The sequence below is a fragment of the Fusarium vanettenii genome, assembly GCF_000151355.1.
Source record: "Fusarium vanettenii 77-13-4 chromosome 1 genomic scaffold NECHAsca_1_chr1_3_0, whole genome shotgun sequence".
Taxonomy (NCBI): domain Eukaryota; kingdom Fungi; phylum Ascomycota; class Sordariomycetes; order Hypocreales; family Nectriaceae; genus Fusarium; species Fusarium vanettenii.
In genome coordinates, this window is record NW_003315881.1 from 1,874,783 (window position 1) to 1,900,199 (window position 25,417).

Consider the following 25,417-nt stretch of genomic DNA (forward strand, 5'->3'; position numbering starts at 1 on the left):
TAATCCATTTATCTGATGTCAGGAAGGTTATATCATCAACCAGAAGCTCAAGGCGGGACACCCTCAGGCGCTGTTCGCACTTTTCTTCTTCTATCATTAACTCCTCTCTGTCGATATCCTCGTCAGTCGTCTCATCATTGATAACTTTCAAGGTCTTGAGGAAGCGGAGGTAGTTGTGATGGACCTGGTCTTAGGCCTTGTGCGTGCTGACGGCATGCCGGTGGAAGTTGTCTGAATTTCCTAGTTACACGTTTGTCAATATTTGCAATAAGCTAAAAGAGCCTGTCCTTCAGCTCATGCCTGTAACACTTGCTAAGGCTTCTTCCAGCTCGAGACTCGTCAAGCTATTCTCAATCCCTGAGAGACACAGATTACTTCTCAACCGTAGTAACTTGAACGACCTGATTCGTATCCATGATCACTTGGAGCATGTGATGAAAGCCACTGGCAGAAGACTATCGAACAGGCTGGGCAGTAAGTGTATGGTAGGACTCAGCAACTATTATGATCACTTTCTCCTCCACAATGATCCAGGTTTTGACGATCGATAAGCCTTTGAAGGGAAGTCCCTCCCCAGGACTCTGTGTTCACAGCAACATTTACTTGTCTAGGGTACCGTTTGTGATCACAAGATCATCGAAGCTGTGACTGGTAGGCCCGTCTGAGTTATCCAGCGTAGCTAGATACACAGCATCATTCACTTACGCTTCCTTCGACTAAGGGACAAGGTTCTGGAGACGTTGTTAGAGCGGTAGGTCAGATAAATACTGCAACCTAAACTCCAGAGTTCTGAGCCGCTGGCTGTCATAAGCTGCAACATGGGTCACTGCCTTTAACAGTTGATCGGCTTCCGTAGCTCAGTTGGTTAGAGCGTCGTACTAATACTTCAGTTAACACTGTAATATCGGTGATGCGAAGGTCTCAGGTTCAAGCCCTGGCGGGAGCAATCCCATTGGCCGTCAACTGTTAATTTTTTGCCCTTTAATGCTCTTTGCATCTCTCTTTTTACTCTCAATACCAGATATGGCGAGTTTTCCGTGGTGTTTCTATTTCGGGAGTGGATTACCCAAATAGGCAACTTTTGGTTTCGAGGCCCGGGACGGAGGCCATGGCCGCGACCTTCCTGGCCCTGACTACTCCAGCTCCTAGCTCGCCTGCCAGAAGCTTAGCCCAACGTCAAGGACCCTGAGGACTCCCTGTTGTTTGTTCGCTAACTAGTGTGCTTTGGGGGTCTTAGGCGCCCTTTCGCTTGCGCTCCGCAATTGATTCGCATTTGCTCATGCAAGTCAGTCTTGTTGTTTGATGCCTTATTAATTACCTGCAGTGACGTGGATCTTCAGAACGTGGCACCAAGCAAGCCGAGTTTCGACGCCGGTTGGAATCCGGGGTCATGAGTGGGCTTCTTTTGCTGCATGGGGCCTCAATCCGAAAATTCCCCTTTGGACTTTCTTCGTCTTGGACTTGGCCACGACATCTCGGGTGTGGTTGTTGTTGTTGTTGTTGTTGTTCTTGCCTCAATGCCACGTTGACGATGGATGCAGGTGCAGCGTTTTGAGGAGAGCATGACAGTTCACGGGGCCTATCATGCCGATACAATTCCGTGTGGCCGCTACCGAATCCCGATTCATAATCATATTCGGGCTGTGCCGGTCACATAGTTCCCGGCAAAGCCGCTTGCAGTCTATAGAATTACGGGGTGGTGATTCTACATGGGTTGCAACTCTATGTTGCTCGGTTTTACAGTCACGGACTTATCCTGCCGTGGGTGGATAGAGTTAATCTATAGGGCAAGTAGGCAGTCCCCATTAATCAGGATTCTTCCAGAGGTCCCTATGTTGGTTCCGAAAAGTCAGACAACTATACCGGGAATGAACGGACATAGTCAGGTCGGCGTAGCGGGTGATTGAGCACGGCCGGCGGGTGCCGGCCATCATCGGGACAAGTCCTGGCCGTGACCGATAACCAGGTATGTCTGCTCCAGACGGATGAAAGCCGGGGAAGAATTTGATGGGGTTGCCGGTCCCGGTGCATCGGAGACAACTTGTGCACGGGTTCATGTACAGTATGTGAGGGAATGGAGACAGCCGTTGAAGCGGGACAACTGAACAAGTAGAGAATGCGAGGCAGTATCCAAGTAAGGAAGAGTGGTGCGATCTCATGAGACCGAAGAGGAATATGCGGGATGATAGATGCCGTACTGGTGTAGGGTATGTAAATGGACGATAAGCTGGCATGTGTAGCCGGAGAGAATCGGGTGGATGGAAACATGGGGTGTTAAACAGGCACTGACCTCGGATGTATGATGCTTATCGAGTCGAAGAGTTTCTCATTGTGGTATGTGTCGGTTCTGGCGATTGTCGAGGCACGGGAGTTGGATGTCGGATCAACGGGGCAGGGATGAAAGACCAGGGTCGAGTTGAGCTGGATTGGCCGGGCTATGGTTAAAGAGGACCTCAGAAACAAGACAAAGACTCGAGGAATCACATCTGACAGAAGAGGAAGAGTCTCAGCCCTGCAATGCGCTGCAACGCAATGCGTGTAAAATGGCACCCCGTACCAAAAGAATGGAGAAGCCTGGCAAGCCCGCGCAAGCATGATCCGACTCTGGGAAGTTGGATGAGCAACGGACCTGGACCAATGGCTGGGACAATTCGCAGTGGGCAGATGGTGACGTCTGGATCCTGGACTCAAGGATCCCATCGCTAACCGGGTGCCAACCCACGCAGGCTCATGCGAGAGCTTTCAGATTTTAAAGGTTTTTTTCCTTTTGCACCAGAGCAGCAGCCAACCGCCAAATTGCGCCTTGCAGCGTGGGCAAGTCAATGCATTGCAGGGAGCGCGGGATGCGTCCGCGGGGCGTGGGTGACGGGTTGGCCAGACTTTCTGTCTCGAACTCGTTGTACAATTGAGGCCGGGCTTGGCTGAGATTATGTTGTTTTCCAATCCCGTCCACTCGCTGCGGCTTCTGCAAGACTGTAGTATTGAGAGGAATGGTGTGGTGCAGCCTGTAGGGGTCTAAGGCTCAAAGGCTCGAGTTTGGTTGGCCAGCTCTGATCGGGCTACTCATTGCCGAGCCAAAATGAGCGAACAAGAATCAAGACAATAAAAACCAAAAAAGATCAGACATGATGCCACCGGGATGCAGCCAACCAATCCATCGGAGTCAGGAAAAGAAACTTCCAAGAGGCTGGCTGACCTCGAACTCACCATGGATCCAGGTCGGTCAGATGCTCGGGATCCATCATCAATCACCGCCAGGTATCACAATCCCATTCCCGTGATCGTCAAGACCTGGTATGCGAGTAACCTGTGGCGTGGATTGTGACCGGGAGCAGGGGTGAATCCCCCGATCGCCCTCTCTTACTCGTCCCAGATGCCGAGACCTGAGAGCAAGACGAGATGAAGAGAGGGGTTCGTCTGTATTAGCGAGAACGGGAGCAGATGACACTGACAAGAAAAAAGACCCTGAAGGGTCCTGCTTCAGCTGTTTCCACGACGACTCCCTCTCAGCTGAGGAAGCTAGAAAACCAAAGATGGAGAAGAACACAGTTGGCTTCTGGATTCTGATCTGAGGCGAGCAGGAAGCTCGAGCCCGAGACTGAACCTGGAGTTGGGAATCCTAGGAGTTAAGTTTTCAAGACAAGTTGAACCCGCCCATATCGGACGATGAGCAAGGGCGTTGAAGGAAGGGGAAGGAGGCAGGTGGCGCCCGAGCTTGTGCCTGCCTCCACCAGTACTCGACAGAGCAGGTACGGGCAGGTACAGGCACGGACTTGGACCAACGTTGGACTTTTCATTTTGCTTTTTGGGGGATGCCATGGCCATGCCGTCTGCGTCTGGAGATGAGTGACCAACCCCCAATATCCGCTGAACCCACAGAGGGTTACGGGCGCTGGCCGAGCATGTGTGATGGCCAAGGACTGACGGCAGGTGCGCACGGCCTGTATTCAGTCAACTGAAGATATCTTCCTAGGCAGGTCCTATCCACCAAAGACACTCGCCTCAGGCATCATCCCAGGTACGGCTCGTAGCCAGGAACCGGCCGAAGCTGAGAGATTGACGACAATGCACGAAAAAGGCCGACATCAGACCACACACTCCCCCGTCACGAACTCGACGGGCTTCAACCCGGCCGGAAGGCATGGGTCACGCCCTCACGGTCAGCGCGGCGTGGCATGATGCACAACCCTGCCTACGAAGAACCCACGGAGGCTTTCACAGGAGTCCACAGGGACCACCCCCCTCCCCCTCCACGCCGGCGCGTCCCGGCACAGCAAAAGGTTGGATCATGACAAGATTGACAGTCCACTTTGGCCCAGAGGCACACGGGCAAGATGCTCGGGTCCTGCTAATCTGACCCGGGGGGAAAATCGATCCATCCAGTCATCGGCAGCGGCATCAATTGGTGCATGAGCATTGCTCTACCGGGCACGGCCAAGCAAGGCAACGAGCCAGCCAGCAGCGGCTCCAGCAGTGCTTAGGCGAGAAGCAAGCAATGAGCAATGAATGGGGCGCGCACGCAAGCAAGCACGCAGGTCAGAAGCATGCGATGCGATAAACCTCTTTAAAAGTGACCCGCCGCACTTCATGCGCCCCTCCCCTCAGGTTCCAGTCTCCTTCCTCTTGCTCGCCAGTGAGAACTCGCTCTTTTCCATTTCGAGATCCTTCAAGCTCCAGCGGTTCACTCTAGCTCGCTCACTTGCAGGCCGACCGCCTTCAGGACCAGCCACGACCATTTCTTGCCCTTCAACGTCCATCGCATTAGATCGGGGGAAACTACTGCGCGCCCAGCACATCACCCACCAACTGCGCTGCACAATCTTGGAAAGCCTCTCCGGCCATTGATCCATTAATAACCTCCCGTTATCTGGAACCGAGCTTGACCGACCGAGCCCTTTTCTCCCCTGCTGTCGAGATTTTTGCGACTCCGCCCAGGTCTCAGTCGATCACTCAACTAGTCGCAGCCGGCATCCCCGCCTCCGCCTCCGCTTGTTCATTGCTTTTCCTGCCTCTTTTTTACTCTTCCAGCCTCACGATTTGAATATTTTTCTCTCTTTTTCTTCTCTTAAACTTGCCCTCTGTCGCCAATTGACGTCTTCTACCTTCGGCCTCGTTCTCCAGAACCTCCAATCGTGTCTGCGCCGTCCTCGATGGACCCTTTGTGTCATTGAGGACCGAAACCCCAACCTTTACTTTCACGCCCGCGCACTTTTCCAATCGAACACGGAGAAAAAGTTAGGAAACGAGTGCCCGTGAAATCGACCAAGATGCCGCTCCGACGGCCGAGTACCTCGGGAGACGGTCACTCCGTCGCATCTTCGTCGCCTTCATTTTCTTTAGCGGGTACCAAGCGCCGCTTCCCGCTCCTAGGCCGGAAAAAGACCCGAAATTCGGACCTCCCCCGGCCGTCGTCTGTCGTATTGCCTTCAACTTCATCTTCTCAGACTCAGAAGCTCGCCAACGTCAAGCCCGGCCTCCGAGTACACGTCCAGGTCAAGTTTGAGAGCCCAATCGGCACCGAGCACGTACGCGACTATGAGGCCTCACCCCAGCTGAAGGCCTCGGATCGTATCTGCCAAGCGCTGCTTTCGCGCCTCCAGCATTGCTCTGCAGAGCTTATCACACGCCACGATTCTACCGCTCTCGACCCACTCCGCAAGCCCCATCGTGATGTCAAGCCACTGCGCTATCGCATCACATACCGCGTGGAACGCGATGGCCTCATTCTTGTAGAAAAGTCGCTACGCTCTTTTCAGGAGTACGAGCTGACACATGATGACGCTCGCGAAGTTGTCAATGCTACCGACCGCATTGTTGGCTTGTTTTTGGTGCGCCATGATCCCGGCTTCCGGTGGTCTGACGCTGCCGATCCCGAGCCGGCCAACGCCGAGTCCGAAACTGTCCGGCCGTGCACCGGCCGACCGCAATCCACCGCCTGCATTCCCCGATCCCGGTTCGCCAACGACACTCAATCTTTCGAACTCGTCTCGGGCTATGCAATTGAGCTCTTTTTGCGCAGTCGCTGTGCCACCCGCTACCCAGAGAACCGGAATGCTTCTATCAAGATTGATAGTCGCCAGCCTTCCCCCCTGACCCTCCTTCTCGGCGAGGAGCTGATGACCCGGGTATCCAACCTCGTAATTGACCCTGTCGACTCTTGTAAGCGCAAATTCGATAAGCGCCACAAGACTTGCAATGGGTTTGAGGGTAGCGGTGGTTGCACCCACACTGAGGATGGAGCTGTCGACATCATGGTCAAGGTTCGCAACAACCTTGGCCCCGATTACACATACTTTTCCCATCGCATCCAAACAAGCAAGGTCTTGTTCAATGATCCTCAGGGTCGCGACTTTGATGAGTTCGCCAACCAGGTCAAGGCCAAGCTAGAGAAAGCTCGCGATATGACTGACAAGTCTATGCGTTCTCTGGATGACCTCACTCTCACTATCCGTGAACTTCGTGGAAAGAATTGGTCTGTCCACGAACCCCTTGTTGTTCGACTTGACCACTCGGTCACTTATTGCCGTCAAACCATTGAGGCTGTCATGGAGCGCCTTCAGACTGGCATCAGCAACGTGCTGGAGCACCATGAGGATGCACTCGCCACCATGACCGTTCACAAGCGAGGCCACCTCATCTTCGATGGCTTCCTTGACGGTGCTGGCGGGGATGATAGTATTCCTCTGGAGAAGTTCGCCTCTCCTGATTTGGAGAGAAAGGCCCTCGAGGCTCACCTGAAGGAGCGCATCCGTTCTGATATCACGATGCTGTGCAAGGACACTTGCGCCATTGACTGTCCCGACACGCTACCAAACCTGCGTCTCAAGTCAAGAGGTGCTGCTGCCTCCTCCATCGGAGCGGCATCGTCCATTGTACCACCTCCATCAATTGGAGCTACGTCGTCAGTTGCGCCCACCCCCTCGCTGACCGCTTCTGCCTCACTCCCCCGACCCGAGTCTGAGGTCTCCATGTCGGGATCTCTGGGCAGCTCCCGCTCCGAGCATACGCTGTCAAAGAAGATTGGCCAGACGAACTTGAGAGATAGCCCCCAGGCTCCTCCCTCGCCGGCAGCTCCTTCGCCTGACCTGCGCCGAGTACCGTCTGGTCTCGAGATGGCCAAGAAGAACGGTTACATGGCCGATTTCGCAGACGACGAGAACCAGTCCGAACCCCCGTCTACTCCGAGCTTGGTGGATACTGATAGCATCAGCCCCCGAGACAGTATCGTTGTAACCCCCAAGTCCTCGCGTGCTTTGGCCCAGGACCAGTCCAACGAGGGACTTCGAATCATTGACGACGGACGTAGGATCATCTACCAAGAGCAGTCCGACATGGACGCCATTGCTAGCGGAGTGGTCCAATTCCATCGTCCTATCAACGACGACGACGAGCCCATCCAGCTCACAAAAGAGCCTCCGATCGAGTCCCCGGAAAGAAGAGCGGCTCGCCGATCTCTTGATACTCGCATGCCCGACCTCTCTGGCGGCCTGGACTCTCCTTCGGCTGAGCCTAAGAGGGATGACGCCCCTGTCTCCCCAGCTGCCCAGAAGGGAGAAGAGCCTGAGAAGCCTGCCCCGGTGCCTGAGACCCAAGAGACCAAGGCGGCTGAAGAGAAGCTCCCAACTGAGGGGGCCTTGGACCAATCGTGCACGCCGGCCTCGCCTGTGGTTGAAGAGTCCAAGTCCGAGGAGCCTGTTCCTAAGCAGACGGAAACACCTGTTGAGGCACCTAAGGCAGCCGAGCCTGATGCTAAGATCGAGGCCGCTCCTGAGAAGGAGTCTGTTGACTTGGTGGTGCCTCAGGTTGTCGAGCCTACCGAAGCTCCCGCTTCAACTGCCCAGAAGAATGAGACACCTCACACTTCTCAAGATGAGCAGTGGGAGATGGTTGATGCTCGCGATGCTCCATCAGACCCGCAGGCTATTGTGCCTCACACAAGATCTGAGACGAGCTTCGGCACCACCCCTCCAGCCAGCCTTCGTGGAGACGCCGAGACAGCCGAGGCCACTGCGCCTACTGTCCCTGTCGTAGCTGCTGAGAAGACTGAGGTGGATGAGAAGGAGTTGGCCAACGAGTCTGAAGTGCAAACTCCAAAGGCCAACCCGGTCGCTCTTGAGGTTACAGAAAGCGATAACGCCTCGAAGGAACCTCAGGAAGAGACTGTTCTCAGTGACTTCCCCAAGCCTCCCTCAACTCATTCTCACGCCGAGGAGCCTCAGTCTAAGGAGCCTACCGAGCCAGTTGTGGAGGCTTCCACTGTTGATGCACCCAAGCAGGAGCCTTCCGAGGAGCCCGCTCAGGAGAAGGTCGTCGAGTCCGAGGGGGCCGTAATTCCTGAGGAACCCAAGGAATTGTCTCACAAGGCTGAAGAGGCCCTGCCTGAGACGGTTCGAGGATCCAGCGACTCCGGCATCTCTATGGAGGAGCAGGCCAAGGAGATAGCCAAGGAGGACAAGGTTCAAACGCCTGCCGTTGCTGAAAGCGCCGAGGCGGAATCCTTGCCTTCAGTGCAAGAAACCCTTGCTGTGCCTGCTGCCGAGCAAGCTTCTGAGACTGATGCCCCCAAGGTCGAAATCACCGAGTCTCCTGAAGTCGCCCAGGAAGTGAACGCGGCTGCAATTGAGCAGCCCAAGCCTGTGGACGACGATGAAGCCTCTTTCCCTGCCACACCTACCGAGATGCTTGCAACTCCCCTTGAGACAGTTCTCGAGGAAATCCCTGACTCAGCTGTCACTGATGGATCAGAGTCCCCCAACCTGGAGCCCTCGTCGGCTCTCCGCGACGGACGTGGTGAGCTGCCACGCATCGCCTCGGCTCCTCTCAACGCGCTCCCCACGTCTGACTACTTCAGAACGCCTCCTGCGTCCGAGAAGGACCAAGCACCAGCCCCTCCTTCGATTGATAGCTCCAACCTTCCCCTGGTACTTGCTCGTCCTCGTCCCCGTACCAACACTCTCCCTTCGCGCCGTTACTCAACCGCGCTGACCCTCGATATCGAGGCTGAACCTTTCCACCGCGACGGCGATGAATCCCCCACCGGTGAGCCTCCCAAGAGTGCCAGCGGTGTGTGGAACAAAGATTTGGGCCACCGCCGCCAGCCCTCAGCTGGCTCAGTTGGCTTTGTCGGGCTACAGGATCAGCGACGCCTACACAGCGTCGGCCTCCGTAGCGCCCTGATGCCCTACCGCTGGCAAGGAATGCAACAGCGTGGACAGGGCGTCTGGGAGGGACGACCCAGCACCTCGCACAGCCAGGTTTAGATTCGATCTCTTGGATGATGCGTGGGTATTGATTTAAGCCACTCGTTAGACTTTTAGTTCAAGACATGAATGTGATGAGGAAAGGAAGGATAGGACCGGACTGGACAGGATTGGATAGGATAGGATATATGGACACATAGAGAGCAAGGGAGCAAGTTGCCGGCTTGTGCACCAAGGTGACAGCCTGGCGATGGCGTTTGGACCGACTATTGATTTTACGCACGTATTCGTAGCAGTCGAGGCATGACATTTTGCAGAGGATACCATATCAAGCAAATTATAACGACGGATGCACATTTAACACGAGTCTCTCGCATTGATCTATATGATTGGGCTCAACTACTAGCCTTGAGTATCTACCAAGGAATGGTGCCCTTGTCATCCGTAAATGTACCCGTCTTGCCATCCGCTCCAAGAGTCGCAGCTTGGCAAATGCTGACAGCTCCAAGGCTGGGGTCCTCGGCTCCCTGGAATCCGTTCAGCGTGGTCCCGCAGTGGTGGCCCGGACAGACAATGTTGATCTTCCATTGCGGATCCTCCTCATATCTGATGGCGTAGTGAAGGGCCATCATGTTCAAGGCTGACTTGCTGTAGGTGTAGACGCCATATTCAGGCTTGTGAAGGGCAGACGCAGGATCAGCCTTTCGGGCCAGGCTGCCGAGGGCGGAAGTGACAAAGACGATGCGGCGCGTCTTGCTCGAACGCTCAAGGAGCGGGATAAGGGCGTCTGTGACGAGACTAGTGCCAATGACGTTGGTGTCGAAGACGGTCTGCATGCGAGCGCGGGGAGAAACGTCCAGGCTAAGACCAGAGATGGCACTGTTGTTGATGAGAACATCAAGACGGCCGTACGTATCTTTGATGGACTTGGCAGCAGCAGCGATGCTCTCGTCTGAGGTGATGTCCAAGACGAGGGGGGAGACACGGAGGCCTTTGGCCTGGAAGGAGGAGGCGGCCTCTTGCACGGCGTCTGGGCGGCGGCCAGAGAGAATGACGTGGTAGTCTGGATGCTCAGCCGTGAGCTTCTTGACAACCTCGAGACCGATACCTTGGTTGGCGCCGGTGACGAGGACGATGGTGTTTTCGGGGGTGATGGTGTTAGGAGACATGGTTGTGTGTTGATTGAGGTGCTGTGCTGGTGTGATCTGAAATGTCCAATTCATCGAGGAATGAACCGCTTCTTTATACCATCGAGAATAGCGTATATCTGATTTGAATAACTCATTCTGAAGACATGTCGTCGCCTTTGAGATGCTATCTCCGATGTTGGCTGCTCATGAATCCTAAGTCCGTGATTGGACCAGGGCATCGAGGCCACTCTGAGATTGATTACCCTTTTGGGAAACCACCCAGACACAGTCTTGGTGACAAAATCTTCTGAATATTGAGTCATGGTGGTCAAAAGTGAATCCTTGGAGTTTCGAGGAACCAATTGCGTGACTTGCATGGAACCCGCGCGCCCCGAGGTATTGGGGCTGATGATGAAACTGCAGTTCAGCCTATATATCAGTTGGACCAGCCTTGTATGGCTTATGTGAGCAGCACTGCTGTGCCCGGCTTCATTCATGGAGTAGTTGAATAGATAAAGACCCCAGAAAGTAACGAATCTGGGCTCACACAAGCTCGGCATCACCTGCTTCGACCAAGCGCTTGGCACTGGACCATCTGAGGATGAGGATGTCGCCATTCTCTGCAGGCAGAGTAACATCGGCGTCGGTGCCTTCGCCATGGACATCGCCATCCTTGAGCATACGGATGAAGACGGCAGTATCCATGTCGGGCGAGTCAATCATGCTAATGTTGCCGGCTGTGTCATTGAGATTCTGCAGTTGCTGCGGAAACGACGCCAGGAAAGACGAGAGATAATGGTTATGTAGTAGAGCCTGATGCCTTGTCGCGTAGGCCACCTCTGTCGAGGAGAGCTTCTCCCTAAGTTCCTGGCTTGAGAGGTAATGGAGGGTGTGTTTGTCGATCTTGAAGGAGAGAGTCAGCTGCGTGTTCTGGCCCATGAACCTGTGTAACTGACCTTGGCAATGCGGGCTCGTAGATAGCTCCTGACGAGGAACTTGTACCTCTCCAGCTCTGTCTGAATAACGATGAGGGCAAAGTTTGTCTTGGGGTCCATGTCACCCGTCATGTCCTCGACCTTTTCGATCTGGGACTTGATGCGGGCATTGACGCGCTCAAACAGGCCGTCGGTGGGCCATCTGCAGAAAACCAGTTAGTACGAATACTCGGGAATAGTGGTCATTCATTTCTACTCACTCGAGCAGCTCTGGCGCTGAGCGTTCAGCGACCCAGAGACGCGTCAAGGCCTGCAGGTCGCGCGTCTCACTCGGGACACCGTGGGAGACGGGGTCGACTTGGCGGAGGATGTCGTCGATATCCATCGCGTGAGGAATACTCGTGAAGCAATGAAAAAGGTCTAAAGTGTGTGAGCTAGCGCAAGCTGCAGTGTTTTGCTGTAAGGCGGCCTTGAAGTACAGGTGGTGGTGGGGTTGGTTGGTGATGTGTGAGAAGCACAGTTTCTGTGTTGGAGCGGGGCGAAAGTCCCCGCCATCTCTCACCTCGACTCTTGCCCCCGTCTCATCAACGAACAACAACATGTTATGGATGTCAAGGGAGGCTCTTATCAAATATTTAGCGCCAATATTTAGATAAATGAATGTATCGTTTTCATCTTCTTATACTACAAGGCTACACCGATGGCACAAAGTCGTCGGCGTAGCTCAACCCACATCCTTAATCCACAGCTTCATGAGACCATGTCTTCTCTATCCTTCAATATGCCAATATCTGCAGGTGTCGGGAATGATTTTCACCTATATCCATGCCGTCTATTCTAGGTCGTAGAAGTTCTGTGTATCCGTCTCTGTCATCTTTCGCCTTATTTCTCTCTCGCTGTCTTCATGCCACTCTTGCTCTTGCACACTGCCATCATGACAAGTGTCACCATAAGCCTCCATTCTCTTATTCATACATTTCTGCCCAAGTTTGCAAAACCCTATGGCTTTTCGTGCTAACGACTGGCCTAGTCACTGTAGAGAAATCATTGGACCTTCTTGAGGGGCTTGTGAGCCTCCTTTTGAGCAGCTTGGTAGCCGTTGACTCGCGCATAAACCCACTTGAGGCATGAGGATGAGACGGTAACCAAACCAGCCGAAAAGGTGAACAACAGTACACGCTGCTCAGTAGATAGAAGCTCAAACAGAGGGTATGGGTACCTGTTGTCGAGTAAGCATCATCATACCTCTCTATTGGGCCGTGCAATGACTTACCATCCGTTGTGGCTGAAGCAAAGCTCAACCCAATACCAGTAAGCAAACGCAATAACCGTGCTGATTGCCATGATGGTGTAGGCCGGGATAGTCCACGGCGGACTCAGGAGAATCAGATCAAGTGTCAAAAAGACGGCCGGCGCGAGGTGGAAGCCGATATCCGGCAACATGTCTAGAACAAAGTCGCCGGCCATGAGTAGATTGGGGTCGATGAACCTAATGCCCCAGTAGAGAATTGAAATGACAACCTCTAGAGGCGTAGCGAGGACGGCCACGGCATTCTTGGCTTGGAAAAGCGCATGGCTCAGAGTGAGGTCGGCTAAGACTCCAAGGGCAAAGGCGATGAGAGATGCAGTGAGACCAATGATGGTGAGAAACTGGAAATGCCAGCCATATGATACGGAAAGAGGCGTCTCCCACACTGTCAGGAAGTGGAAGTTGTAGCTGAATGAGGCCAAACCAAGAACGTGAAGAAGAAGTGAGACGGAACGGGAGGGCGACGTGAGTCGCTGAAGAGGGTGTGCTGCCATTGTGTCTAGATGGAGGAGGATGGCTGTTTCTAGTCCAAGTCTAAGAGGCGAGCGGTGAAGGCATAAACTCGATTGAAGAAATCAGACCAAAAAAAGGTGTCCTTCTCTATTTACAGACGACATGAGATCAGGATCCAAGTGGTTTGACCCGTCCCCGGAGTCTCGGACCTGGCGTGAACCCGCCATGACCTCAATGTGGACCTCGGCCTGCAAGGAAGCAAGCCTGAGTAAGCTCGCCTTGGTGGGTTACAGTGTGAGGTTGGAGCACCAGCCACAATCAAAGGTCGCGCCACATGTGGCTGACTTTTTTGCCTGGACGACGATCCTGCGACGATCCAGTCGCGACACTGAAGTACAACGACAACAGGCAACAAGACTCGATACTTGTGTCGACTTTCAGAACCATCTTGGACCAAAGTTTGGACCTTGAAGGCGACACTCAAAATGGCAGCGGACGATGATGACAATCGCTCTCAGAAGCGCAGTCACTCCGAGTTTCGCGACGATGCATCAGGTACGTCCATCTGTCGCGTTCCCATCACCAAGCTAACCAGCTCTCAGACAGTTCCTCCGACGATGACATGGGCCCTCAGCTGCCCTCGGAAGCACCAAAGAAGAAGCGACGAGTCCTCCCCCACGAAAAGCTCTACGTCGCCGCCCTCCCCAAGTCTGCGCGATACTCCAAGTCGCTGATGCACAAGGAGCAGATCCTCTTTGCGACATGGACGCCCCTGACCGAATTCCTCATCACATCCTCTGTGGACGGTGTCGTCAAGTTTTGGAAGAAGATCGCCCAGGGTATAGAGTTTGTCAAGGAGTTCAAGGCGCACAATGGCGAGATCGTGTCGGTTTCCGTGAGCAAGGATGGACGGAGCTTTGCGACTGCTGGCGCCGACGAGACGGTCAAGATCTTTGATGTCATCACCTTTGACCTCTTATCCATGATTTCACTCAACTACACGCCAAACTGTGTCTGCTGGGTCCACTCCAAGGGCGCCTCCTTGCCGTTGTTGGCCGTTTCCGAGCAAGCGAAGCCCCTGATACACATCTACGACGGAAGAGGAGAAAAGGAGGAGGCTATTCACACCATCAAGGGCCTGCACAGGAAGCCGGTCCATCTGATGACGTTCAATGAGCAATACGACTGCGTTGTTTCCGCCGATGAGGGTGGAATGCTGGAGTACTGGCGGCCGAGTGGGAATTATGAGAAGCCTGAAGGGGTCTTTGAGTACAAGAGCTCGACCAACCTGTTTGATTTCAAAAAGGCAAAGTCAGTACCTTCATGCCTCTCCGTATCTCCCAACGGGAAATATCTCGCAACATTCTCCTTGCCGGATCGAAAAATTCGCATCTTCGACTTTGCGACGGCCAAGCTGCACCGAGAGTACGACGAATCTCTTCAGGCCATCGAGGAGATGCACCGAGCGGGCACAGGGGCAAACAAGCTGGATAACGTCGAGTTTGGCCGAAGAACCGCCCATGAGAGGGACATTGAGTCGCAAACGCTCAAGTACAAGTCCAATGTCATCTTTGATGAGTCGGGCAACTTTATCATCTATGGCTCCATGCTGGGGATCAAGGTCCTCAACACATATACCAATCAAGTGGTCAAGGTATACGGAAAGGACGAGAACTTTCGCGCTGTGAACCTGGCCATCTACCAAGGCCAGCCTCAGAAGAAGGGAGTGACGACTGTGGAGATGGGTGCTTCTAGCAACCCATTGCTCCAGGAGTCTGAGACCCGAGATCCGATCCTGGTGGCAACAGGTGTCGGCAAGGTCCGATTCTACATGTTCAACAACGAAGAAGATGTTTCCAAGTCAACGCGAGACGTTCAGAACGAGCGACCCACGATGCTGGGCCAGAAGAAGGACGCAAAGGCGAAAAAGGCCGAGACGGGTACGGGAGCTGTGATCCATACCACGTATGGAGACATTCACATCCGGCTGTTCCCCGACGCAGCACCAAAGACTGTCGAAAACTTTGTCACACACTGCAAGAGCGGCTACTACAACAGCACCATCTTCCACCGTGTTATCCGCAAGTTCATGATCCAGGGCGGAGACCCGCTGGGCGACGGCACGGGAGGCGAGAGTATCTGGGGACGCGAGTTTGAGGATGAGTTTAGCAGCTTGAAGCACGACAAGCCGTATACGGTGAGCATGGCCAATGCAGGCCCCAACACCAACGCCAGTCAGTTCTTTATCACGACAGAAAAGACGGTATGTTACACCACCTTGAAGATAATGAGAATATATATGACTAACTCGTAACAGCCCTGGCTGGACGGCAAGCACACCATCTTTGGCCGCGCGACACAAGGATTTGATGTTATCCACAAGATTGAGAATGTGCGGACGCACAAGGAGAAGCCGGAGGAGGACATCAAAGTCCTCAACATTGACATTATATAGAACAATGACAGAAGGCGCTGATTAGCGGATGAGGGATGTCTGCTCAAGTTGTAGTATACTTGGTCCTGAACGTGCACAATCGGGAAGTTCCTCCAACTTGGCCCTGGTGCTCTCTTGCACCTACTCTGGCGGTACCTACATAGGTACTTTGCCATAGTACCTCCCTTTTCTTCAATAGGTTCCTGCTAGAAGACCTGCGTCACATGTTAAACAGCGTCTTTCTCGTTTCTTCTCCACATTGACACATTGCTTGGCTTATATACTCCATATCCAAGATCCCCGACATCGAACTCTCACTACAGTGGTTGATCACAACCACACATCTTCCGTAGTATAGTGGTCAGCATGCAAGCTTGTCATCGACCTAGGGATAATAATCGATATTTCTAACATACTACGCTCCCTAACCGATCGCTTCTGCTTCTACTGCGGCTATGACCATCTCCGCTCTCTCTCGGTTTGCCCCAGCCCTTATCCTGTGTTTCCTCAACTTGCCTGCCCAGACCATGAGACGACAACAACAGCAAATGCCAGCCCAAATGACGTAACCGGCCAATGAGGACAATACAGGCAGGGGCGTGTTCCAGGGGTTTGTTCTCAGGGCGTAGCTGTGGGGACGTGTAAAGTCAAAGTCACGGCTGCAAGGGACATGTCGAGCCCTTTGGAAGACGAAAGATTGACATGCTTGACATGGACGACATGGCTTGGGGACGTGTTGTTGACAATGGAAGCGCCGCATGGAAGGAAGGAAGCAAGCAAGTTCAGCTCTGGCGAAACAATAGAATCGGAGTTCCCTAGCGCAACAGGCGCTAGAAGGTGGCGGTTAACTAACTTAGTTTTTTTTTGTACTGTACCGTAAGGTTGTCTGCCCTTTTTTCAACTCCCGCGAAGGAAGATGGAGGAGTGACTCAAGCCAATTAATTTAGAGGGTGTAGAGGCAGGGGAGAGAAGAAAAAACCGTCGCAACAATGAGGGTACCCGATCTACCACCAGGCCCACGGGCGCAATCGATGTACTCCCCTTGGATCGACTGCTAAAACCGGCGCGGGAATGGCGGGGGCAACAGGAGGCTCCTCCAATCATGCGGGGCAGTTTGGCAACCATGGAGTGACTTCTTTCGAGTTTTTGGAGCAAGCAGAGAGTGTGACACACCGACGCCGGCGCAAAGGGACGGGGTCACCTCAGGGAGGGTACGGAAATATAATTGTATACTTTTTTTTCCTCCTCTCTCGTTGCTGTAATTCTCCTTCTTTTTCGTCTTCATACCCTATCTCTCTCTATCTTCTCCTCCTGTCTAATTGGACTTGATCTCTACGATTGACTTGTATCTCCCGTCTTCTACCCCGCCATCACAGTCACCATGTCCGTACGTCTACCCTCCCAAGCTCCCTGGTCCCTTTGTTCCTTTGGCGGGGTGACTCACGAGTAGCGCAGCAGTTCTTCATCCAGAATAAGAATGTCGGCAACCAAGCCGAGTCTGAGGATTGGAGAAGTGAGTAATACCTCCTGGCAATCTATATTTGCCCCGGCGACCTCTACGTCTGTCGGCGCGCTTGATCTCGACCTGTGCTGACCAGCTCTTAGTCCGTGGCTACAACCCTCTGACTCCTCCTGATCTGCTCCAGCACGAGATCCCCCAGACCGCCGAGTCCAAGAAGACAGTGCTCGAGGGCCGTAACGAGACCGTCGCCGTCGTCAACGGCACCGACGAGAAGCAGCGCCTGCTCGTCGTCATCGGACCCTGCTCCATCCACGACCCCGAGGCCGCCCTCGCCTACTGCGACCTCCTCCTCAAGGAGAAGGAGAAGCACAAGGATGAGCTCCTCATCGTCATGCGATCCTACCTCGAGAAGCCCCGCACCACCGTCGGCTGGAAGGGTCTGATCAACGACCCCGACATTGACGGTAGCTTCAAGATCAACAAGGGCCTGCGAATCTCGCGACAGCTCTTTGTCGACCTCACCTCCAAGGGCATGCCCATTGCCAGCGAGATGCTGGATACCATCTCTCCTCAGTTCCTTGCCGATCTGCTGTCAGTTGGCGCCATTGGCGCTCGTACCACCGAGAGCCAGCTTCACCGTGAGCTTGCCAGTGGTCTCAGTTTCCCCGTCGGCTTCAAGAACGGCACTGATGGCTCGTTGAACGTGGCCATTGACGCCATTGGCGCTGCCGAGCATCCCCATCACTTCCTTTCCGTCACCAAGCCCGGTGTTGTCGCCATTGTCGGCACTGAGGGCAACCATGACTGCTTCGTTATCCTCCGAGGTGGTTCCAAGGGCACAAACTACGACGCTGAGAGCATCGCCGCTGCTAAGGAGGCACTGGCCAAGAAGGGTGTGCGACAGCGACTTATGGTCGACTGCAGCCACGGCAACTCTCTCAAGAACCACAAGAACCAGCCCAAGGTGGCCGCCGATCTCGCCAGCCAGATCTCCAAGGGTGAGGATGCCATCATGGGTGTCATGATTGAGAGCAACGTCAACGAGGGTAAGTTACCAAGTCGCACCATTCGAATGCAAACTAACAGAGTCAAGGCAACCAAAAGGTTCCCGCCGAGGGCAAGTCTGGTCTCAAGTACGGCGTGAGCATCACGGATGCCTGCATCAACTGGGAGGACACAATCACAACGCTAGAGACTCTGGCACAGGCTGTAAAGGACCGTCGCAACCTCGCCCCAGTCAACGGTGCCTAAGCTGTACGAGTTTGGAGAGTTGGGTGCGCCGAACTTGGCGACGAGGGAGATGGTCATGATCGTCGCTGGATGTTTCAACAATAAGTCCTGGGCCTGGGATTGGGACTGCATCTTGTCGCAATAGGTCGCGCATTTCGTTTCGAGGCTTGGAGTTTATAAGGGTGTTGATTTTCGGGATAGATAAAAGCATCAAACATGGTATGATGACTGAGGGCGCATTCAACAAAAGAAGGCCCCTATGCTGCGCTCCGTGTTTGACCGAGCAACAGAGAAAGGAAGCAATCAAAAGCATTGAATGAAATGAAACTTGGCTGTTGATGGTGTCTGTGTCTGCCTCGCTAGTTCCCGTTACTGGGGCGCGGGAGCGACATCGCATACTGTTTGTGCTCAGTCACGCACACTGTACGACCATTGCGCATATTTGAGTGGTTACACGCCATACAAAGCTCCACTATCCACACTGTGCTATCTGAGCTTCCAACTGGCGTTTTTTGAGCAAGCCCAATCCAACTGATATCTCCGTCATCTCGACCCTTCACCCACTCAAGCCCAAAATCGCTCATCGCGATCGCCCAATCCTAATCACCATCTCGCGATCCCTCTCGACATCCATCACTACTCTCACTCCTCCATCCTCGACTATCGCTTCTGAAGCCATTAACGGATTTCATCGATAAAAGGGGACGCGGTTCCTGTGTCTGGCGCGATTATGGCACGCGACTATTCACCCGCCGAGTCTCCCCTCTCCTCCATGGACGAGTCGGAGCCCTACGAGGAGGACGGCCATGAGCTGTACGAAACGAATTTGCGACCTTCAAAGCGCCAAAGGGTTGATGCTGGCTCTACAACATCCTCTGCCGTCATCCCCGACGCCGAGCCCGAGACTGTACCAGAGCCTGACCCTCTCGAGGGCATGTCTGACGTCTCATCTGACACGTCGGGTGACATCCCCAGCTCTCCGATCAATGCGCGTCTCGATGAGGAGGATTTCCAGGACCAAGTGACTGTTTGCGACTGGGACGGTTGCCCGGCTGGCGACCAGGGCAACATGGACAAGCTGGTTGAGCACATCCACAACTCGCACATTGAGAACCGACAGAAGAAATATACATGCGAATGGAGAAGCTGCAACAGGAAGGGTCTTCCCCATGCCAGTGGATATGCCCTCAAGGCACACATGCGCAGCCACACAAGAGAGAAGCCCTTCTACTGCTACTTGCCAGGTACGGCGCACCTTGACTCGCGATACGCGATAGCTTATACTGATGATTCTTAGAATGCGATAGGTCTTTCACTCGATCAGATGCATTGGCAAAGCATATGAGGACAGTCCACGAGACTGAGGCTCTTCGTCCCTCTGATCCCGTCCCCAAGTCGATGCAGTCTGGACCCCAGGGCAAGGGAGGCAAGCTCAAGATCATCATCAAGACCAACCAGCAATCGCAAGGCGCACACGACGACATGGACGATGCCGCAAACGGCGACGACCACAACTCGGAGTACTTTACACCCCTGACCGAGGACATCTTCGCTGCCGAGGAGCTCGCCTATCCCGTCGACAAGCTGTACCGAAAGTGCTACTGGGAGGCGAAGTGGGCTGAGGAGGTGGGCGAGTCGCTCAAGAAGGAGTGCAAGGAGTGGGAGGATGTCTACTATAAGGAGTGGCTCGAGAAGGAGGTGCTCCTCGCCCAGGTGATCAAGAGTGAAGTCAACTGGCACGAGCGGCGACAGGCCATTCTCACTGGGGCTGCCGACGTACACATCCCCGGCACTGTAGAGAGCATCGAGGGAGAGCGGGAAAACGGCGCACAAGGAGAGGTTGTGGCATCCACCAACGGGACAAAGGCGGCAGGTGTTGCTGCATGATTGGGACTTCTAATGGCGTTTCTGTTCTTTCTCTTTTCCAGTCGGGGCATCACAACTGGAAGCTAGCCACGTCCCCGATACGGTCGGTGACCTTGTATTATTATATCTAAACGGATGTGGAGTTGATGGAGTTGGCTACGTGACTTTTGGGGAGAGCTCCAGTAGCAGCATAGGTCGTCAGATGCTCAGGACCGTACAATGAAATCATGATTCAGCTTTATACAGGATGTGTTATTACAGGGCCTTCTTCTTGGCTCGATACGACTGCGAGTTCTTGAAGGGAAATCCACTTGTGCTCTGGTCAAACCTGTGATAACGGCTGATCATGGCCTTGTCGCTGGCAAACATGATGCAGTACAGCCCAAAGGTGGCAAAGATGGCACTGCCAACGCAGCCGAGTAGGTATCCCGTCTCGCGAGTCCAGGCAAACCAGCCGTAGCAGTAGAAGGCGGTCGAGGCGTGGTGTAGCATGGATATGAGGACGGCGGCTGAGGCGTAGGGCGAGGGGGTCGTTCCGTCGGAGGATGCCTCTGAGGTTGGTGGTTAGCAAGGCTGTCAATAGATCCGATAGGAGGGTGGAGATACCATCTGAAGAGCTATCGAGAGGGAGAACGCCAGAGAGGACGATGACAATGAGGCCCAAAGCGAGGAGGGCGAAGCCGAGGGAGCGGGCAAAGTACGTCTCGAGGGCTGCACACGTCAGTATCTTTTTCTCACACAGCTTGAGAGTATCTCACGGGTTGGTTCGCCGCCCCCAGAGCGAAGGATGGATCCGACAAAGGACGGCCAGAGGATGAGCGGGACCGCCTGGGTGCTCAGCCAGGCGAGGTTCCCGAAGCTGTATGCCGCGATGGCCTATGGTGCGTGTCAGCGAGTTGAATGAATGGTACTCGTGGGGAGGGATCGTACACTCATTGTGAGGAATTGATGCCTTTGATAGATCAAATATCAAATAAAAAAAAATATGTTCAAAAGACCAAGTTGGTGGTTTAGAAGCTATAGCTAAAGCTGAAGCTCAAGATGGTTCCATCATGGGAAGCTGTCCTTTGACATGGGGGAGGATCCTCACCCATCGACGTCACCATGGCGCATTCGGCGACTCGACCCGCTTACGAACGGCCCATATCCCGATCCGTCCGTTGTAGCATTTTCCGCTCTTTCGCCACATAGGCCGATCTCGCATGTCTAGTCCCGCAGACACAGGCGACAAAAAAACCATTGCAAATCCTCACATTTTCATTGCCCACTCTTCCCAAGAACGGAGCCTTCCTGCCTGCCTGTATCGGGATTTCCGAGGAGTTACTAAAACAGCCCTTTGGTCTAAGCCAGACGCCCGCCCGTCTATCGTCCTGCAACTTCTTATCTTGCCCTATCCGTTGACTCACGGAGTTGTTTCTTTCTCTTGCCCGTTCACAATCTTTCCAATCATAACGTCTTGATTTGGCACTGGAAGATTTGCAGAGGTTTATTTATTTGTCAGCCGCCTTTGCGCCGAGAGTCCGTCCCCAGTAAAAAAAAACCCAAAGTCAACAACTCCCCGGCTTCCATTTCCGCTTGGGCGCATCCACCACTCAACTTTATACCAAGCAACTTCCTGATACTCCTATATTATCATCGTCGCTGCCGTCCTCCCTTTCTCTCGCGATTCACCACTAGGCGCCATGAGTGCCATTCTCTCCGCCGACGACCTCAACGACTTCATTTCCCCCGGTGTCGCGTGCATCAAACCCATCGAGACCCTCCCCGCCGCCCCGCCCCCGCAATCGCAGTCCCTCGAGACTGAGGTCATCCTCGACGGCCAGCAACCCGCGGCCAACCCCAACGCCCCCGCCCAGATCTCTCTCACAGATTGCCTTGCATGCTCTGGCTGCGTAACATCCGCCGAGGCTGTGCTCGTGAGTCTTCAGAGCCATGCCGAGGTCCTCACCACACTTGATGCGGCACCGGCCTTGAGGGTCGTCACCGACGATAGTGGCCGGTTCAGGGTCGAGGGCTTGGAGAATGAGAACGCAAAGCTCTTTGTGGCTAGTGTGAGCCCTCAAACAAGGGCCAACCTTGCTGCAGCCTGTGGTGGGAGCGTCTCAGAGAAGGATGTCGGACATATGCTGAGCAACTTGCTGCGAGGGCCAGACGGCATTGCTAATGGCGGGCAATGGAAGAACGGCTTCACATGGGTGGTCGATACCAATGTCGCGAGGGAGGCTACCCTTGTGCTCGGTGCTGAAGAAGTCCTCAACTCGACGGGGGCTGGTGTGGCTGCGCCTGCGAAACCCATCCTGGCATCCTCATGCCCCGGCTGGGTTTGCTACGCTGAAAAAACACACCCCCATGTCCTTCCACATCTCTCCAAGGTCAAGTCACCACAGGCTTTGATGGGCACCATTCTCAAGACAACCCTAAGCCGAACACTTGACATCGCCCCCAGCCGCATCTGGCACCTGGCCGTTATGCCATGCTTTGATAAGAAACTTGAAGCCAGTCGGGAAGAGTTGACAGAGGAGGTTTGGGCAGGTGGTGAATCTCGAGGTCGAGGAGTCCGGGATGTTGACTGCGTCATCACGAGCAAAGAGATTCTCATGCTTGCAGAGTCAAGGGGACTCAATTTCTTCGATATACCCAAGACAGCGCCGCCCAGCCCGACCCTGACACCGTTCCCTGATCCCAAGATCCACGACTTCCTCTTCCCGCGTCGACGGTCGAGAAACTCACCCCGCGAGGCCGGCACTTCAGGGGGGTTGTTGCACCATATCCTTCAAAGCCGAGCAGCGCAGACACCAGGCGCAGAGATTGTTCACGCCCGTGGTCGCAATGTTGATGTTGCCGAGTACTCTGTGGTTGTGAATGGCGAGCCAGTCTTCCGTGCCGCCAGATATTATGGCTTCAGAAATATTCAGAACCTGGTTAGGCGACTGAAGCCAGCCAGGCCTTCCCGAATGCCTGGTGGAAAGCCGTTTGGAAGCGCTCGCAAGCCGGCAGGAAAGGCGGCATCTCTCGAGCACAGCTATGTCGAGGTCATGGCATGCCCCGGAGGCTGTACCAACGGTGGTGGTCAGATCAAGGTTGACGACCCCGTCGTCATGGAGCGAAGGAATTATTCCGGAAAGCCAGGTCCGCAGGAGCAAAAGGACTGGCTGGCAGAAGTCGACGAAGCCTACTTCTCGGGAGAAGAGGCCGGCATCGAGGTTGGTGAGGAAACATTCGAGCATGTCGTTGGCGGCATCTCCCACTCATACATAAATGATACCCTGGCGCATTGGGCGGAGATCACAGGCATAGGACTTGATAGACTGGCATTCACGAGCTATCGTGAGGTGATTAGCGACGTTGGTAAAGACACGGCCACAGATACCGAAAGGGTGGTACAGCTGGCGGGAAAGATTGGAGGCGGATGGTAAAGCTAGTCGATAGAATAATCAACTGCCCTAGCCTCCTCTTCGAGCGAAGCCAAACCCTCCCCGTCCACTTCCGTCTGGCCCTCTTGGTGTTCGAATGGGAATCTGCTGCTGCTGCTGCTGCTGCTGCTGCTGCTGCTGCTCGTCCTGGGGCGTCTGGTTCCTCCTGGGCGATGGCTGGTCGGGCTGTCGCCTTTGGTTGTTGGGTTCAGGCCTCGGGGTGGAGTTTGGATCGAACAGCTCGCGACCGGAACCTGACATGTTCTGCCTCCTCGGGGCGTCAAACGAGCGATTGTCGTACTGGCGATTCTCATACTGGCGGTTCTCGGTGTTCCTATATCCGCCTCTTCCCCTACCCCGACCACGACCACTGAAATGCCCATCCGACCGCGGTGGGGTAACTGTGCCCGGAGATGAGGCTCCTGACGACGGGTTCGACTCGCCAAAGATCTTGGCTCGGGCCTCCTCGTACCGCCGCTGCTTCTCCTCTCGGTCTCGCTTTTGCTTGGCACGAATCTCTTCTGGGCTCATGGGCACCTCCTTCTTGGCCTCCTCGTTGTCGTCGTCGACGGTCATGCCAGTCACGGGATCCCGCTTGGCGATGACGGGCTTCCGGCTGAGCACCTTGACCTGGGGCTTGAATGGGGTTGTGAGGGGGACGCCCGAGTTGGAGCTGGCCTCTATGTAGTGAAAGGTTTGGGGAGTGTCCCTGTCGCAAAGAGCGTCAGCAAAGAACGGGGCTAGCTTGTCAATCGCAATGCTGAGGGGACGTACGCAGACTCCCACAGCTTCCGATTTTGCTCAGCGTGCTGAGCAAGGCGCTCGGCCTTGGTGAGAGTAGCCTGGGGCGCCGATTGCTCAGGCTCGTTCACGACCTTGTCGGCCTGTGCCTCCCAGTCGTCCTCCCAAGCATCAGGAACAGGCGCCTTATTCTTGGACATGGTCAATTCAGGAGGGCTTTCCAAATGGTGACTTCGGTGATCTAGATATGTCAAGGCCTTCGTCTCCGTTTGTGTCTTGAAATCTGGTCCGGGATCGCAGGGTTGAGCATGGGGTGAAGCAAGAGCGTTTGGGTGGTTGCTGTTGGGAAGAAAATAGGCTGAATGGAGGCCCAAAAGCTGGGAGGAAACTCACGACGTATGGGGGACCTACGTTTTTTTCTTGCCTGTGCAGGACCTGAGAGCAGTGCTTCAAGGAAGGGGCCCGCTCAGGATTACGCCAACCTGGGGAAACGCGAGGGACCTGGGCGCAACCCGCCGAACGGCGACATGACCGCCTGCCGCGCTTGTATCTCCGAAGTCGCTTCTGTCAAGCCCAGATCTTTAGCTGGGCAATTCAGGTCAGTTTGGGCTGGGAGGTGGGCAGGTATGGAAGTTGCGGGGTGGCTGCTGGTTGGTGGGGCAGGGGAAGGGAAGCTCAACGCAAGCATCAGCTGAATCACCATCTCTCCTCTCTCTGTTGATACGTCGTCTTCTGCCGCAAGTCTCAAACCATCGCTATCGTTTCTGGTTGTGCCTCACATAATCTGTGGCTCCCTTTATTTCCCATTATTCCCCTACCATACCCATCTCAAGAGTTCCGTTTTCTCAACATGGCTGGTGGTCCACGTCTCTCGCCAATGATCCAACGTGAAATGGCTGATCGAGCTGCCAATACCAGTGCCAGAAGAGTAGCTGAAGAGTACGAGGCAGCTAGGCTAAGGCTTACAGATCAGAACTTCAATATGCGTAAGTGCTAGAGATGTTAAGTTCCCATCATCAGTCGCTCGGGCTGACGACACTATAGTCAGCTACCCAGACCCGCTCGCCCCTCGGAAGCAGTCAACTACATATCCCCCGGGAGTAACGCCTGAGATGGAAAAGAAGTGGCTTCAGGTCATCGAGCAGTCTAAGAAATGAATCGTAACTCTTAACATGACTTCCAGTCTAGCGAGGAACGTTCAGTGTCAGGAATAGAGAGTGTCCAGTAATAGGAACGTGATTCTA

General features: G+C 54.3%; 10 protein-coding genes across 10 annotated transcripts; 5 read left to right on the plus strand and 5 right to left on the minus strand.

Annotated features, from left to right (window-relative positions):
- Nucleotides 1-5,267: 5,267 nt before the first annotated feature.
- Nucleotides 5,268-9,326, plus strand: NECHADRAFT_65667 (uncharacterized protein; the record flags this gene model as incomplete). The annotated part of the gene is made up of 4 exons (XM_003053558.1): nt 5,268-7,529; nt 7,761-7,980; nt 8,032-8,603; nt 8,679-9,326. The coding sequence occupies 4 exons, from the start codon at nt 5,268-5,270 to the stop codon at nt 9,258-9,260; spliced, it is 3,636 nt and encodes a 1,211-aa protein (XP_003053604.1). The 3' UTR covers nt 9,261-9,326.
- Nucleotides 9,327-9,616: 290 nt separating this feature from the next.
- NECHADRAFT_90144 (uncharacterized protein) lies at nt 9,617-10,369 on the minus strand (the record flags this gene model as incomplete). Its single annotated transcript, XM_003054271.1, has 1 exon — nt 9,617-10,369. One exon carries the CDS (start codon nt 10,367-10,369, stop codon nt 9,617-9,619), a length of 753 nt encoding a protein of 250 aa, XP_003054317.1.
- Nucleotides 10,370-10,873: 504 nt separating this feature from the next.
- On the minus strand, nt 10,874-11,650 carry NECHADRAFT_74917 (uncharacterized protein; the record flags this gene model as incomplete). The annotated part of the gene is made up of 3 exons (XM_003054272.1): nt 10,874-11,233; nt 11,287-11,467; nt 11,526-11,650. 3 exons carry the CDS (start codon nt 11,648-11,650, stop codon nt 10,874-10,876), a joined length of 666 nt encoding a protein of 221 aa, XP_003054318.1.
- Nucleotides 11,651-11,907: 257 nt separating this feature from the next.
- Nucleotides 11,908-13,200, minus strand: NECHADRAFT_102377 (uncharacterized protein). The gene is made up of 2 exons (XM_003054273.1): nt 12,539-13,200; nt 11,908-12,484 (listed from the first exon to the last, which is right to left on the minus strand). Exons 1-2 carry the CDS (start codon nt 13,066-13,068, stop codon nt 12,310-12,312), a joined length of 705 nt encoding a protein of 234 aa, XP_003054319.1. The 5' UTR covers nt 13,069-13,200; the 3' UTR covers nt 11,908-12,309.
- Nucleotides 13,201-13,512: 312 nt separating this feature from the next.
- On the plus strand, nt 13,513-15,482 carry NECHADRAFT_32139 (uncharacterized protein; the record flags this gene model as incomplete). Its single annotated transcript, XM_003053559.1, has 3 exons — nt 13,513-13,582; nt 13,630-15,290; nt 15,345-15,482. 3 exons carry the CDS (start codon nt 13,513-13,515, stop codon nt 15,480-15,482), a joined length of 1,869 nt encoding a protein of 622 aa, XP_003053605.1.
- Nucleotides 15,483-16,842: 1,360 nt separating this feature from the next.
- NECHADRAFT_74920 (uncharacterized protein) lies at nt 16,843-18,174 on the plus strand (the record flags this gene model as incomplete). The annotated part of the gene is made up of 4 exons (XM_003053560.1): nt 16,843-16,848; nt 16,917-16,974; nt 17,067-17,969; nt 18,017-18,174. 4 exons carry the CDS (start codon nt 16,843-16,845, stop codon nt 18,172-18,174), a joined length of 1,125 nt encoding a protein of 374 aa, XP_003053606.1.
- Nucleotides 18,175-18,883: 709 nt separating this feature from the next.
- NECHADRAFT_98827 (uncharacterized protein) lies at nt 18,884-20,232 on the plus strand (the record flags this gene model as incomplete). Its single annotated transcript, XM_003053561.1, has 2 exons — nt 18,884-19,397; nt 19,451-20,232. 2 exons carry the CDS (start codon nt 18,884-18,886, stop codon nt 20,038-20,040), a joined length of 1,104 nt encoding a protein of 367 aa, XP_003053607.1. The 3' UTR covers nt 20,041-20,232.
- Nucleotides 20,233-20,274: 42 nt separating this feature from the next.
- NECHADRAFT_74922 (uncharacterized protein) lies at nt 20,275-20,955 on the minus strand (the record flags this gene model as incomplete). The annotated part of the gene is made up of 4 exons (XM_003054274.1): nt 20,275-20,570; nt 20,626-20,730; nt 20,778-20,895; nt 20,950-20,955. The coding sequence occupies 4 exons, from the start codon at nt 20,953-20,955 to the stop codon at nt 20,275-20,277; spliced, it is 525 nt and encodes a 174-aa protein (XP_003054320.1).
- Nucleotides 20,956-21,701: 746 nt separating this feature from the next.
- NECHADRAFT_90148 (uncharacterized protein) lies at nt 21,702-23,435 on the plus strand (the record flags this gene model as incomplete). The annotated part of the gene is made up of 1 exon (XM_003053562.1): nt 21,702-23,435. One exon carries the CDS (start codon nt 21,702-21,704, stop codon nt 23,433-23,435), a length of 1,734 nt encoding a protein of 577 aa, XP_003053608.1.
- Nucleotides 23,436-23,462: 27 nt separating this feature from the next.
- Nucleotides 23,463-24,373, minus strand: NECHADRAFT_74924 (uncharacterized protein; the record flags this gene model as incomplete). Its single annotated transcript, XM_003054275.1, has 2 exons — nt 23,463-24,141; nt 24,207-24,373. 2 exons carry the CDS (start codon nt 24,371-24,373, stop codon nt 23,463-23,465), a joined length of 846 nt encoding a protein of 281 aa, XP_003054321.1.
- Nucleotides 24,374-25,417: the final 1,044 nt, after the last annotated feature.